The sequence below is a fragment of the Mauremys mutica genome, chromosome 7 (genome assembly GCF_020497125.1).
Source record: "Mauremys mutica isolate MM-2020 ecotype Southern chromosome 7, ASM2049712v1, whole genome shotgun sequence".
Lineage (NCBI taxonomy): Eukaryota > Metazoa > Chordata > Testudines > Geoemydidae > Mauremys > Mauremys mutica.
Window position 1 is genome coordinate 95,443,471 of NC_059078.1, and position 14,567 is coordinate 95,458,037.

Consider the following 14,567-nt stretch of genomic DNA (forward strand, 5'->3'; position numbering starts at 1 on the left):
CATCTTCCATTTGCACCAGTCCAGAGTGGGCCAGGTAAACTATGGGGAGGAGGCAGCACCATGCTTTAGGGGCAGCTGCACATTGTCTTTCACATGGGGAAGCTCAGGCATAAAATGCATGGAATACAGGTTTCAGGCAATGTTATCAAGCTTTCCAGTTGGCTGCTGCCTCCCCTTTGGGCATTATTTAACTATTGCTGAGCCATTTTCTAACAAGCTTGTTGTTAGTGATTTACTGGAACGTGGGTCTAGTTATTAGAATACCCTCTAAAGGACATTGCCATTTTCCTTTAGCACAGAAGCAGAATTAAAAGAGCATTGGGCTAACATTAATTCAAACATCGTGTCTTGGCCAACAGAGCATTATATTTCCTAGGCTTGTAAACACACTCAATATTGAAAAATAAATAGAGCATCTGTATTATGTAGAGAGATAAAGACTCAAACTCTAGGCTGGCAAATTTAGGCTGGGCTGGATCCCTGAAGAGTGTGAGCTGTTATCTAACAGACCCAGAGTTCACCAGTGTTGCATTGAAATGTATGTGGGCAGGATTTGCTGGCCAGATTCTCTCTTTAGTCAGAGCTCCGCTCACTGCAAAGCTGGTTACAGGTCCCTGATTCTGAGAGCAAGCCCTGCCAATTTTCAGATGCTGCTGAGCTGCTGAAAGCTTCAGCACTCATATAGGGTCTTTAATGGACCCTTTACCAGTGAAGTGGTTGAGAGAAGGATGGGATAGTAACCAGAGGCACAGCCCCAGGTCCCACGCAGTTGCACTCAGCAGGGGGCTTCCCTACACAATGGGAATTTTCTCCTGGAAATTTATCCCTAAAATTCCAGTCCCTTAAGGTCACCATAGTGGTGCATAAGAGCCATAACTTACTTGAGAATCTGGCCCTATAACTTCATTATGTGACTAACTTCATATTTTTATATTGCAGTTTTCATGAAATGGGCAAATATGACCTTCAAGCTATGATAAACTTTATTCTGCAGGAAACTGGACAGAAGCAACTGTATTATGTTGGCTACTCTCAGGGCGGCAGTATGGGTATGCTAGCAGAATTTGGTGCATTCGCATTATACTTTTCTCTCTCTTAAGTACAAAAGACTTTCTCAGGGCTATTATTAACTCTTTCATAAGTTTATAAGCAGAAAATTGCAGATATGATTCCATTTTTATGTAACATTGTGCCAATACGTTATATAGGGCTAAGTCCAGGATTCCTTTCTCAGTTTTCAGTCAGATCTGACTCAGGTAAAAGTCCCACTGAAGCCATGGAGCCTGTGATGTAATCAGAGGCAGCCAACAGATTCCTAGAACAACCAGAGAAGTTTTGGTGACCGCCAAAGGTTCCTCTCCTGCTAAACTTCATCTCTCTGTCACAAGTGGAATTTTTGACTATACTTCAGCCCGAAAAATCTTTAATTGCTGAAGGGACAAGGATACCCTCTAAAATTAACCCAGGGACGCTGCACCAAATTCATGGCTTTCGTTTTCAGGTGAAATGCATGGTGCTCCCTTCTTCCATACGAATGGATAGTCTAGCCCAAGTGTGAAAATGAGCTTATTGTTCCTCAAGCCTAATTTAATGGTGTAAAGTTTGCAAATTAATTCCAATTCAGCAGTTTCTCATTGGAGTCCGTTTTTGAAGCTTTTTTGTTGGAGAATTGCAACTTTTAGGTCTGTAAATGAGTCCAGGGATGGTCACTCAATTAATTTGCAAACTGGACACCATTAAATTAAGCTTGAATAAAGACTGGGAGTGGATGGGTCATTACACAAAGTAAAACTATTTCCCCATGCTAATTTTTCCCCTACTGTTACTTGCACCTTCTCGTCAACTGTTGGAAATGGGCAATGCTGATTATCACTACAAAAGTTTTTTTTTCTCCTGCTGATAATAGCCCACCTTAATTGATTAGTCTCGTTATAGTTGGTATGGCAACACCCATTTTTTCATGTTCTCTGTGTGTGTGTATATATATATATCTTCCTACTGTATTTTCCACTGCATGCATCCGATGAAGTGGGTTTTAGCCCATGAAAGCTTATGCCCAAATAAATTTGTTAGTCACTAAGGCAGTGGTTCTCAAACGTAGGCCGCCGCTTGTTCAGGGAAAGCCCCTGGCAGGCCGGGCTGGTTTGTTTACCTGATGCGTCTGCAGGTTCAACCGATCGCGGCTCCCACTGGCCGCAGTTCACCGCTCCAGGCCAATGGGGGCTGCAGGAAGGGTGGCCAGCACATCCCTCGGTCCGCGCTGCTTCCTGCAGCCCCCATTGGCCTGGAGCGGTGAATCGCAGCCAGTGGGAGCCGCGATCGGTCGAACCTGCAGACGCGTCAGGTAAACAAACCAGCCCGGCCTGCCAGGGGCTTTCCCTGAACAAGTGGCAGCCCAAGTTTGAGAACCACTGCTCTAAGATGCCACAAAGACTCCTCGTTCTTTTTGCTGATACAGACTAACATGGCTGCCACTCCGAAACCTGTCATTATTCAGTTATTTTCTGTAAGATTTCCATAATTATTCTCTTCTACTTTCTCAGGATTCATAGCATTTTCTTCCAGGCCACAGCTGGCACAGAAAGTCAAAATGTTTTTTGCCTTGGCTCCTGCTGTCACCGTTGGACACATCAAAAGCCCGGTAGTGAAAATGTTGTTAATGCCTGAAGGAGCATTACGGGTATGAGATTTCTTTGTATTTTATTATGCTACTGAGTACTGGTCTTTAAAAAGAGGCATTGTGCCTGATCAGGAGTCCCACGCTACCAGATAATACAAGAGGTAATATACTGTAAACAGTTTAGATTGCCACTGACATATTAATTCAGTCACAGTGCATGTATGTTCCGTAGTGTTTGTGGTTGGTTGTTTTGTTAAACATATGTGTAGTGGGGTGGTTACCCCCAGTGATGAGCTGCCAAAATCTTAACAACCGGTTCCCTACCGGGTCTTTGGCGGCAGGTCCTTTATTCGCCCCGGGTCTTCAGCAGCACTTCAGTGGCGGGTCCTTCAGTGCCACCAAAGACTCAGAGCGAGTGAATGACCCGCCGCCAAAGTGCCGCTGAAGACTTGGAGCGCCGCCCAGTGAGTAAGCCCCATGTGTTTTTTTACGTGTTTTGTTTTTAAGTTCATCCCTGCTGGGGCCCTGTCAAAACTGTTCAAATTGGGCCCCACACTTCCTAAAGCTGGCCCCGCACATTGGGGTTGCAAAATTGTATCAGGGGCCAGGTAGGGAAGGCTGTGCCTCTCAAAACAGCTGTCCTCCCCATCCAACACCCCCCCACGTCCTGCCTCCGACTGCCCCCCTCAGAACCTGCAATCCATCAACCCCACCCCTGCTCCTTGTGCCCTGACCACCGACTCCCAAGATTCCCCCACCCTAACTACCCCCCCAGGTCCCCACCCCCTACCCAACTCGCCCCGCTCCCTGTCCCCTGACTGCCCCGACCCCCTCCACACCCCTGCCCCCTGACAGCCGCCCCCCGAAACTCACTGTTGAATAATAGCTGACTGCATCTCCAAATATAATACGTATGTAGCCAATAAGTCAGATTTAATAGTCTTTATTGGATTCTGATATTTATTGCAAAATTGAACTAAGTGCTTTGATGAAGCAGTTTTTACAAGCACTAGCAGTTACATTAATTTAATCTCTGTTCTGTGGATATGATGAAAAGCTTGGCAAGAATTTAGACAGCAGCCGTGGCAAATGTTACAGAACACCATCATGGGGTAGGGGATTATATCGCTACTGCCAGTGGCTGTAAACAAAAGAAATGATGTTTTAACAGTTAGCCAGTGAGAAACTATAGTATTTCCATTATTATACAAACAGGTCTTAAAGTCATTGCCTTTCTTCCTGATATGTTAAAAGCAATTACAGTGGTTAATAAAATTCAAAGACAAGTTTTGTTTTTCCTACTCACAAAGTGTAAAGGACAGATCCTCTTTAGAATGCTGGGTGATATAGTCTTACCATTATCTCTCTAGCTATTTTTCTATGTAAAACAAGTTGCATATTTAACCCTGTCTGAAACAGAGACAGATTAACATGAATAGATAATATAGGCTTTAAAAACAGAACTATAAACTGGAGAAAATGAGGCAAAAATAGAAAGGAAATGTAGAGGAGAGGATTTTGCTAGGGGAACAGCTGCTATTATTTAGAACATACAGACAGGGAACTCACTGCCACCCTGGGATCCCATCTCTCTTCCCCCCCCCCCCAGCCTCGTCACCCCACAATTCCTCCCCCCACGAGCCTCATCATCCCCGATTCCTCCCCCCTCCGTCTTACCTTGGGCTCCGCAGGCTGCCAGCTGCAGTCTTATTCCCCTTGCAGCAGCGGTAGCTGCTGCTGGGAGACAAGACATCTCGGCTCTGTGCAGCTGAAGAGCAGAGAGTCCTTTGCTCCAACGCTACCTTCCCCCGGTTTGCCCCGCAGCCCCCCGATTCTCCCCCCCCGAGCCTCGTCACCCCCAATTCCTCTCCTCCCCCCCCCCACCCCAAGCCTCGTCACCCCCGGATTCCTCCCCTCTTACCTTGGGCTCCCGCAGAGTGATTGAATCAGCTGGGGCAGGAGAGCTGCAGCTTGATTCAATCAGCCTGCCGGAGCCCAGGGTAAGATGAGACACGGAGGGGAGGAATCGGGGGAGGGGAGGAATCCGGGGGTGACGAGGCTGGGGGGGAGAGGAATTGGGGGTGACGAGGTTCGGGGGGGCTGCGGGGCAAACCGGGGGAAGGTAGCACTCGGGGAAAGGACGTTCTAGCTGCACAGAGCGAGGTGTCTTGTCTCCCAGCAGCAGTGGCGGCTGCTGGCTGTATGGTAACCCTAACAACTGGTTCTAAACGGCTTCTAAATTTAGCAACTGGTTCCTGCGAACCTGTGCCAACCGTCTCCAGCTCACCACTGGTTACCCCGCTCCTGCCCTGAAGTGCTTAAAACTGCCCTGGGAGAGGGCTGTGGCGGGGAAAGCAGATACTAGGCTGATTGGGGAAGCAGACACAGCTGGGCCATGCCCAGGGGCGGCTCTAGGTTTTTGGCCGCCCCAAGCAGTCATGCCCGGGAGGCGCCCCCGAGCCGCGGGAGCAGCGGACCTCCCGCGGGCATGACTGCAGAGGGTCCGCTGGTCGCGCGGCTCGGCTGGACCTCCCGCAGCTGCGGGAGGTTCGCAGGTCCGGCGGCTCCGGTTGAGCTGCCGCAGTCATGCCTGCGGGAGGTCCACTGGAGCCGCCGGCCGAGTGTCCCCTCCGCAGTCATGCCTGCAGCAGGTCCACTACTCCCGGGGCTCCGGTGGACCTCCCGCAGGCATGACTGCGGCAGGTCCGCCGGCCCAGCCTGCCGCCCCCCCGGGAAAGGGCCGCCCCAGGCAGGTGCTTGCCCCGCTGGGCTCTGGAGCCGGCCCTGGCCATGCCCCAGTCAGGCCTCAGCTGGCCCTATAAAGGCTTGAGCCAGGAGCTCAAGCAGAGGGTCTCTCTCTGCATTCAGAGAGAGAAGGGCCTGGCTGCAGGGAGGTTAACCAGGTATCTGGAGTGGAGTAGGGCTGGGGAAAGGCCAAGGAAGGTGGGGAGCTCTGGCCTAGGAAAGCCCCAGGCTGCAGGCCTGATAAGGCCTATTATGTACTAGGTTGCAGGGGCAGCCCATGGGTAGGCAGAGGCAGCAGGTCCAAACCCCTTTGCCTGTGATGAGTGGCTTATACTGCAGGCTGCCCCAGTGAGACGGGGGCTAGATGGGGACTGTGCAGTAGCCAAGACTGAGGCGAAGTGGGGACCCAGAACTGTGGGGGTACTGCCAGCGGGCAGCACCCAGTTAAAGGGGCACCAGGGTCCTTGGAGGGACATGGGAGGCCAGCAAGCGGCAGCGGGACACTGGCCTGCAGAGGGCGCTCCAACAGCTGGAGAGCTAATTCCCAGAGATGACCAGCAGGAGGTGCCGCCAGGTGAGTCCGTGCCATTTACAATATGCCTCTCACAGTATGTGCAGGGTGTCAGAATTAACATCCCTGTTTGGAGTCTTAACTGTTGAATTCCTGACTTCAGTATGTTTAAATTAACCATTTTAATGCTGTATTCAAGTATTTTTAAATTTTATTTTGAAAAAAAAAATGGGAGAAGGTATCTGAATGTGAATTTTCCAACTTCACGTTCAGCTTACCATATTGATGTCATTCTGATGCATATGTCTTTGAGGTATCTGTTCATGTCAGGGATAAAGGGTGGGAAATACACTTCTGCCTTCTTGTCTTGAATGAATGAAAATCCCATGAGGTATGCATGTATTAACTGTGACATTTGTGGAATACATAGTTGATGGAACACAGTTGTGGTCCTAGTAGCTACATGAAAACCTAAAGGAAGTCAGTTAAGGGTATGACCTGGATCAGGCCTGGACTGTGATAAGGGAACTATACAAAATACACTTTGAAAGTTCACTGTAGGTAATGCTCTTTGCATTTTCACAGGATCTTCTTGGCAAAAAAGAGTTCTGCTGGTGGGGTAAGAATATGAGGGAGTTTGCTGCCAAAATATGCTGCTATGACTTACCTAATAGACTTTGTGCCAATGCATTTTTCTTTGCGGGTGGATTCAATGAGAAAAACATAAATATGGTATGTATGTGTATCTATATCAGCCCTATTTTTTTTTAAGTGATGATTAAAATCAAGCTAACTTTTTCAGTTCAACAGCATTTGTGCCAAATGTGCAATTATTTAATTTTGAATGAGTAAGGCTGGGTCCTTTAATTGTTGCCGAGTTTTTTGCCAGGGACTTTCGAACATAATGAGAATGGAGAAAGCAAATGCCTCAATAATGCAGGTGGTGAAAAGCAATTTAACTGGGAATTTCTGTAGCCTACAGTTGGCTCAGTAGTTTGGCTAATGTGTTACCTGTCTTTTTCTCAATAAAGCAGTATAAATGTTTAACATGGCATTAAAATATCACAGTCAAATTTGGAGTTTACAGCCTGCAGTCCCAGGCCCTGACTTACACAACAGCAGTGTCACATAAGCCTCGGGGTGAGTTGGTGCAGGTGCATGCTGTGGCCAGAGCAGTTGTGCAGGGAGGGTCACAGTGCTCGCTTTTCAGTGCTATGGGTAGGCCGTCTGCATTGTTTTCCAGTGGGGCAGGTGTGCAGGAGTGAGGCTGTTGGATCCACAGTCCCCAAAACATTACTCAGGAGAACATATTGTAGCACAGTATAGTGGCTTAGTGGCCACAGATGGGTTATGCTATAGTCCTAATGCCTAACTGTCCATTTGAGGAGGTGATGTGTGAGAATTCCATTTCTCACTCTAACCTCCCCTACACTAGAATAATATTATTAAATTGTCTGTAGGCTTAACAGGCACCAGTCAGCCAAAGATTAAAGCAATGCCTGCTGGCAGCACTGCAAGGTACCCACTGTCACACACACACTTTGTAAAAATATGTTGTCAGGAATATTTAATCTCGTCTCTGGGGGAAATGTTGAGAGTCCATTTGCCAGAGGTGTCATTTACATGGCAATCTGGAGTTCTCTTAATAAAAAAATGAAAAGGATTATGCCTCATGTGAGCTGGTACCTTGCTCAACCTGCTCTGAAACAAAGTCCCATGCAATACATAGAGTCAAAGACTTGCACCCTTTGTGTGGGCGGGCGGGGGGGGGGGGGGAGGTGGCTCTATTAGCACAGAAATTAATGACAGGAAACAAAGTTCAGCCCAGCTTTCGACTCAAACTTGGCTGTTCCTACATGAGCCTGCTTAAGCAACATACCTGACTGCTCTCTGTAAACAGAGAGCAACTCCCACTTCCTTTATATTCAGAGGGTCTGACAATCCACCTAGCTCAATGGGTCAATAGCATCCACCTAGCTTTCCCAGGATCTACACTTGGCAAAAGCATGAGGTCGTTTAGTCAAATATTGCAAGCCTGTTTTTATCTAGCACTCAGAACCATAACTCAGACAGAATTAAATCAAACCTTACAATAGGTTCAAGGAGAGCTTAATATTTTAGATGTTTTCTTACTGCTTTTGGCAGAACTATCATAAGTAATTGATTTAAAAATTAACAGATATGAGAGGAATTATATTTCTGAAAATATTCAAATTTTTCTGGCTATCCAACTTGCTCAATTTTGGATGATTTGTAATGCTGTAGTTACGGAACTGAATGGTGTTATGTAGAATCCTGCCTTTCTCCCATTTCATTTAGAAAACAAATTATATCCTATAAATGTTTTTTTGCAGAGTCGACTGGATGTGTACACAGGCCACTTCCCAGATGAAACATCTATTAAAAACATACTGCACTGGGCCCAGGTAGAGCTTCTGAAATCTTTCAATATTCTGCAATTTATACTCTCCCTTGAGCTGTCTGATTACAGTTAAAACCTGATTTATTCAGAACAGACAGGCGTTTATTTATCAATGAGATTTTAATATAGTGACATAATCCTTTGAGTTCCATCTTTGACGTTGTTGGGCATGTTGGAAAGCTATGAATATTAAGATTGCAAAGTTACACACTCAAAAGTTAGGAAATTCCAGAATAAAGTTTGCTCATGCAACCTTAATTAAGCCTCCTTGTGCATAGGTATTATGATACAGTCTTTAATTATTTGATCACACACTCTTTTTCCACAGGGCCCTGCCTCATTCAGTGCACAGGATGGACATGGCTTAAGGAAACTAAACATTTTCTAACAAATGACTGGTTTTACTGAAATTTGCCAAAATAATTTAGCCTGAGAGAGCCTGGAAAACTTCAGCCTAAATTATTAAAATTTGGCAAACTGAAATCAGGCTCTTATAATGATCACCTGACCCTTTTCTTAACTATAGGGGTTGCTGCTTGTGTCACCTATAATCCCTCAGTGAAAAACACCAGTATAGAAAGCAGTCCTGAAAAGGAAAATTATAATTCTTTTAATTGTTTATATACACCTCTACCCTGATATAACGCTGTCCTCGGGAGCCAAAAAATCTTACTGTGTTATAGGTGAAACCACGTTATATCGAACTTGCTTTGATCTGCCAGAATGCGCAGCCCCGCCCCCTTGGAGCACTGCTTTACCGCGTTATATCCAAATTCATGTTATATCAGGGTAGAGGTGTATTTTAAGACTATTGTGTCAAGAAAGAGAAAGATGGGAAAAAATCATGGACTGTGTAATACCAAAATCTGTCAATACAAAGTTCTCAGAAAGTACCCATGGGGCTCAATGTTAATGATGAAGTTAACAAAGAGAAAAACTTGTTTGTTAGCAGATACAGATTAAAAATTACTCGCCGGCAATGAAAAGTGAGAAGTGATTTTGAAGAAGTGCATGTAAGTTTTTTACGTTGTTGTAGATGTAAAGGGCTACATTCTGATCCTATTGAAGTCAATGAGTGTTTTGCCACAAATTAGACATTTTGGATGAAATTTAAGTCCTGCATACTATAATATCATTGTTTCATGATAGTTTAAGGCAGAACAGCACACTGATATGCAAAGGCATGTGGATAATTTGATCTAATTTTACACTTTCTTTTCTTCATTTTGCTAGGCAGTTAAATCAGGAGAATTCAAATATTTTGACTATGGCAGTGAGAACCAGGCTAAGTACAACCAGGTAGGGAAAAATTATTTTTATTGAAAACCAAGTTATCTTTTAAAAATAAGAATGATCCCCTGCCTTCCCACGCTCAATCACAACACATCCCCAATCTGTTACAGTATTTGACTACAGGAAAATTAGCATTCGTTTATGGATTTTTGGGGTGTATTTAATATGGGTTTCATCCATTTGAAAAACTTAATCATACTGTCTCCTTTTGCTCCTCATTTCATCTCCTCTATCATTTGTTCACTTCCTCTCTTTCCTCTCTTTCTCTGCACCTGCTCATCTGCCATCTGGTCACCTTCTCCTTCACTTTCCTGCCCTGTGTTCACTGCTGCTTTGTCCTCGCCTCCCATGCACAAGGTCATCGTTACTTGGCCCTGTCTCCTCCTGCACATGCTCCCCTGCTTCTGGATCTTCCTCTCTCCCTGCACAGCCTCCAGCTTCCTTTCTTCCCCATTCCCTTGTATATGTTCCAGTTCCCTTCTTGCATGTTCTCCTGATCCTGGTTCTCTGCCATGTGTTTCCCTTCTCCTCTGATCTCCTGTGCATACTGCCTGTTTTCCTTCTCTGCTGGATGTTTGTCTCCAGCGGGATGGGTCTTGGCTCTTCTCATACTGGCAACTCCCTTCCAGCAGCAAGTCTTTGAGAACAGTTCCGTTTTCTCCTCCTACTCCCATGAAGCACGATCCCTAGTGAGGACATTAGGCAGGCTTATCCTGCTGATTTCCAGCTACCCTAATGGGCACCCAGATGCTATGTTACGAAGATGAATTGGGAGCTCTTTACGGAGCGGCAGCAGGTGCTGTGTAGACTATCAACCACGGTTTGAGAACTGCTGTCCCAAAACACTGATCATCTCAGATGAATCTGGCAATTTTGCACAGCAGTCAAATGGTTAATCAATGATTTTTGTTTAAAAATTAAGACAGCATCTGAGACTTGCATTTTTGTCTTTCAGTCTGTCCCTCCCTTCTATAAGATAGAAGATATGACTGTGCCCACTGCAGTATGGTCCGGTGGAGAGGACTGGATAGTAGACCCAAAGGATATTGATATGTTACTCCCTCGCATTACTAACCTAGTTTACCACAAGAATATTTCTGACTGGAACCACTGGGATTTCACCTGGGGTCTTGATGCAGCCAAGCGTGTGTACAGTGAAATTATTGCACTGATGGGAAAGTATCCATAAAACCACATAGCATTGTTCGAGAATTAGTTAATTTAGATTTGAAATCTACTTTCTGTATGTATGCCAATAGGCTGCTTTTCCAGTTGCTATTTTTTTGAGTCAATCATGGAGCTTGTAAATGGAAAGGGGGGTTACTGTGAAAGGATTTAATATTTACTTTATTTCTCTTTTGGTCATGGTACCAATTTTTCTCTATCTTCCTGGTGAAATACAGCAACCAGGATTCTGTTACTTAGAAAACTGAATTATATTTGTCAAAGGAAACACTTCTGAAACCAAAACTAAAATCCTATAATGAACATTACAGCCGTGAGCCAGAATATGTGTGCATGCCTTAAATCTTTCAGCACAGTCCATCATTAGATGTTAAACTAATGAGGACATTTCTCTGGTCCAGTTAAAATACTAGAGAGCTTTCCTATGTTACATATTAAAAATAAATGTTTCTAATTTGGTAATCAATAATGCAGCCTTTCATATATAGTTAAGACAGTCTGTTAGTTTTACTTTGACCATTTATTTTGTATAGATACACATGAATATATATACAATAATAATAAGACAGCAAAAGCATGACAGGAAAAATACACACATCAAAGGATGTCCTTGAATTGAAAGGCTTGTAAAAAAAAGATAAAGAGAATCACACTAGGAAGAGATGAATGGGGAAAAAAATCAGTGTCTGGAATCTAAAACATTTGTGTACAATTAGAAATATAACTTTATGCCCTTTTCTCATGTAATTTATATTTTTACTTCCAAAAATTGCTCCCACACCTCCCAACATTTTGCCAGGTCACAAAGCTCTCAGTCTATCAGCTCCACATAACCAGCTATTTCTCCTTTACACTGAAATCAGTCTTCTGATAGTGGTCAATATGGATTCCATCATCCATATGGTGATAACCTTGTTACAGAGATTGTGAGAGGTTCTTAATTTCAGTAAGGGCATTAAATGGATTAACTGAGGTACTGCTCTTCCCCCAACTAGTTCCATTATTTGTGGCATTTGATTCCAGGTAAGATATTTTCACTTGCATATCCACACAATATCCCCAATATCAGAATGATCGTCTTCAGAAAAGCCACCTTTTAGCAATCTGCTTGGAATCTAAGCTGGACCTTAGAGTCCCACTGCACCCAATGATGAACCAGCAGCCTCCTCACCAAGTTTCATATCCTCCTCTCCCAGATGTCCTAGAATGTGGGGGCAGATCTCTGTTATCCCTTGAGCTCAACTCCAGGGGATGATTCATTCCATTCCCATGGCTTTGATTGCAAGACAGTGCAATTGTAATAAGCTATGTGTCCTTGCCCCTCCCACCCTGTGTTATCAGGCTCTTACCTGATTATCATTGCTATTCATTGCTGTCTCTGTTCAGTGTTTGTTAGCATAATAAAAATTCATGAATTGAGGACAAGAGGCTCTTTATTCACTCTGCACATTGGTTGGTGGGGGTTTAGTTTACAGGGCAGCACATGCAAAAAAAGGGGCAGGTTGGTAAGGAACAACACACAGAACTGTCACTTCGGTGTTGGATCATTCATGAAACTGGTTTTCAAAGCCTCTCGGAAACACAGTGCACCTCTATGTGCTCCTCTTATTGCCCCGGTGTCTGGCTGCTCATAATTGGCAGAAACTTCTCCTCCCCCAAAAACTTTCACAGATATTATGTAGAACACAGCAAGGAACAACAACAATGAGAATATTGCTTTTGCTGAGGTCTAACCTAGTCAGTAAACTATGACAGCACCCCTTTAGACATCCAAAGGCACATTCTATCACCATTCTGCACTTGCTCAGCCTATCGTTGAACTGCTCCTTGCTGCTGTCCAGACTGCCCGTGTACAGCTTCATGAGCCATGGGAGCAAGGGGTAGGCTGAGTCCCCAAGGATAACACGTCACCAACAGTAATTTTCCAGTCTGGGAAGAAAGTTCCTTCTTGCAGCTTTCTGAAGGGGCCGGATTTCCTAAAGATGTACGTCACGTACCTTTCCCGACCATCCCACGTTGATGTCGGTGAAACGGCCCCTGTGATCCACTAGCGCTTGCAACGCCATTGAGAAGTAGCCCTTCCAGTTTATGTATTCTTTGGCAAGGTGGTCTGGTGCCAAGATAGGAATGTGTGTTCCGTCTATCACCCCACCACAGTTGGGGAACCCCATCGCAGCAAAGCCATCCACTATGTCCTGCACGTTTCCCAGAGTCACTACCCTTCTTAGCAGAAGTGAATTGATTGCCCTGGCTACTTGGATCACAGCAGCCCCATGGTAGAGTTACCCACTCCAAAGTGATTCCTGACTGACCGGTAGCAATCTGGCATTACAAGCTTCCACAGGGCTATCACCACTCGTTTCTCAACTGTCAGAGCAGGCCTCATTTTGGTATTTCTGCACTTCAGGGCTCGGGAAAGCAATTCAAAAAGTTCCATGAAAGTGGCTTTACACATTCGAAAGTTATGCAACCACTGCTCCTCATCTCATACCTGCATCACGATGCAATCCCACTAGTCTATGCTTGTTTCTTGGGCCCAGAAGCAGCATTCCACTGTGTCAACAAGCCTGGCTGCCGCTGCCAGCATATGTGAATTGCTCCATTCCATGGCTTCCAGCATGGCATCACATTCTTGCTGTGCTATGGCGTCTGCATGAGTGACTCAGGTTTAGGCATGACAATTATAGTTTGCTGTTGCTTTCAGGGAGTGAGGGAGGAGGGGAGCCAAGTGCATCATGGGAGGCTGACAGTATGTACCCAAAACACCTCATGAAAATGTTTTTGTCCCATCAGGCATTGGGAGCCTAACCCAGAATTCCAATCAGCAGCAGGAACTGTGGGATAGCTGCCCACAGTGCATCACTCCATGAGTTGATGCTACCCATGGTAGTGGGGATGCGCTCCGCTGAAGGAATGTGCATAGTGGGAACATACACCACTGATTTTTAAAATCGGAGGCTACATGTCAACTTTAATAAATTTGCCCTAATTTCATAGTGTAGACAATCCCTAACTGTGGTTCTTTGAGCATTTTGCCTCTGCTTATTCATATTACCTGCCCATCCGGGGACACTGTATTTTATGAATATTCCCTTATTCGAAATGGCTTATTTTAAAATGGGAGACCATTTCAATTTTTTGGGAAGGAAGACTTGCGACACCCACCATAGTATATTACATATGGTTTCACATTCCTTTCAGGCATTCAACATCATGTCTGGTGGACATCATTCTGGAGGTTCCTGAATTTCAAAGGGATAGTCTATTCCAGGTGACCAGGGACAAGCTAGCCATGAATGCTGAAGAGGTTTCTGAGCTTATGGTGAATGAAAAATACAGCTTTGAGTGGAGTAGGCTGGTGACCTATAAAGGAGGACCCAGAATGTCCCTCTTCCCTGAAATGTGACTACCCATCTTAAGTTCCTACTACAGGAAAAGTTTGCAGATGGCTATATTAGATTCAGGGGGTCAGAAGGCCACCATCCAGGCTGACCAGTTTATCATGAACTTCTCTGGGCTCAGCGTAGTTTCCAGAACCAGGTTAAAGTCCTGCTCTTCACAGTGATACAACTTCAAGACCAAGTAAATTGTCATTATAGCACATTCTTTCCTATCTTTGTCTAAGTATTCCATTCCAAATTTGTTTATTTTGCTACATAAAAAATGATCCACCCCCAGGGAGATTCTAATGCTCTCATTTAATGCTACCACAATGTCTCACAATACCATAGAAAAATAGACCAATATGCACATTGCTGAACTCTAATAAACACTGCCTCATGGCACAGTAG

At 44.9% G+C, this 14,567-nt stretch overlaps 1 protein-coding gene across 3 annotated transcripts in view; it reads left to right on the forward strand.

The window, feature by feature from the left end:
* Nucleotides 1-12,113, forward strand: part of LOC123374994 (lipase member M-like) — a 48,497-nt gene extending 36,384 nt beyond the window's left edge. For 2 of the 3 annotated variants that reach the window (XM_045025500.1, XM_045025499.1), the window contains exons 5-10: nucleotides 940-1,049; nucleotides 2,544-2,680; nucleotides 6,462-6,608; nucleotides 8,231-8,302; nucleotides 9,532-9,597; nucleotides 10,547-12,113. In XM_045025500.1, coding sequence (XP_044881435.1) covers nucleotides 940-1,049; nucleotides 2,544-2,680; nucleotides 6,462-6,608; nucleotides 8,231-8,302; nucleotides 9,532-9,597; nucleotides 10,547-10,780 — 766 coding nt within the window. In that variant the 3' untranslated portion in view covers nucleotides 10,781-12,113. The remainder of the gene's footprint in view (nucleotides 1-939; nucleotides 1,050-2,543; nucleotides 2,681-6,461; nucleotides 6,609-8,230; nucleotides 8,303-9,531; nucleotides 9,598-10,546) is intronic. The other variant, XM_045025501.1, reaches the window with a different exon arrangement.
* Nucleotides 12,114-14,567: the final 2,454 nt, after the last annotated feature.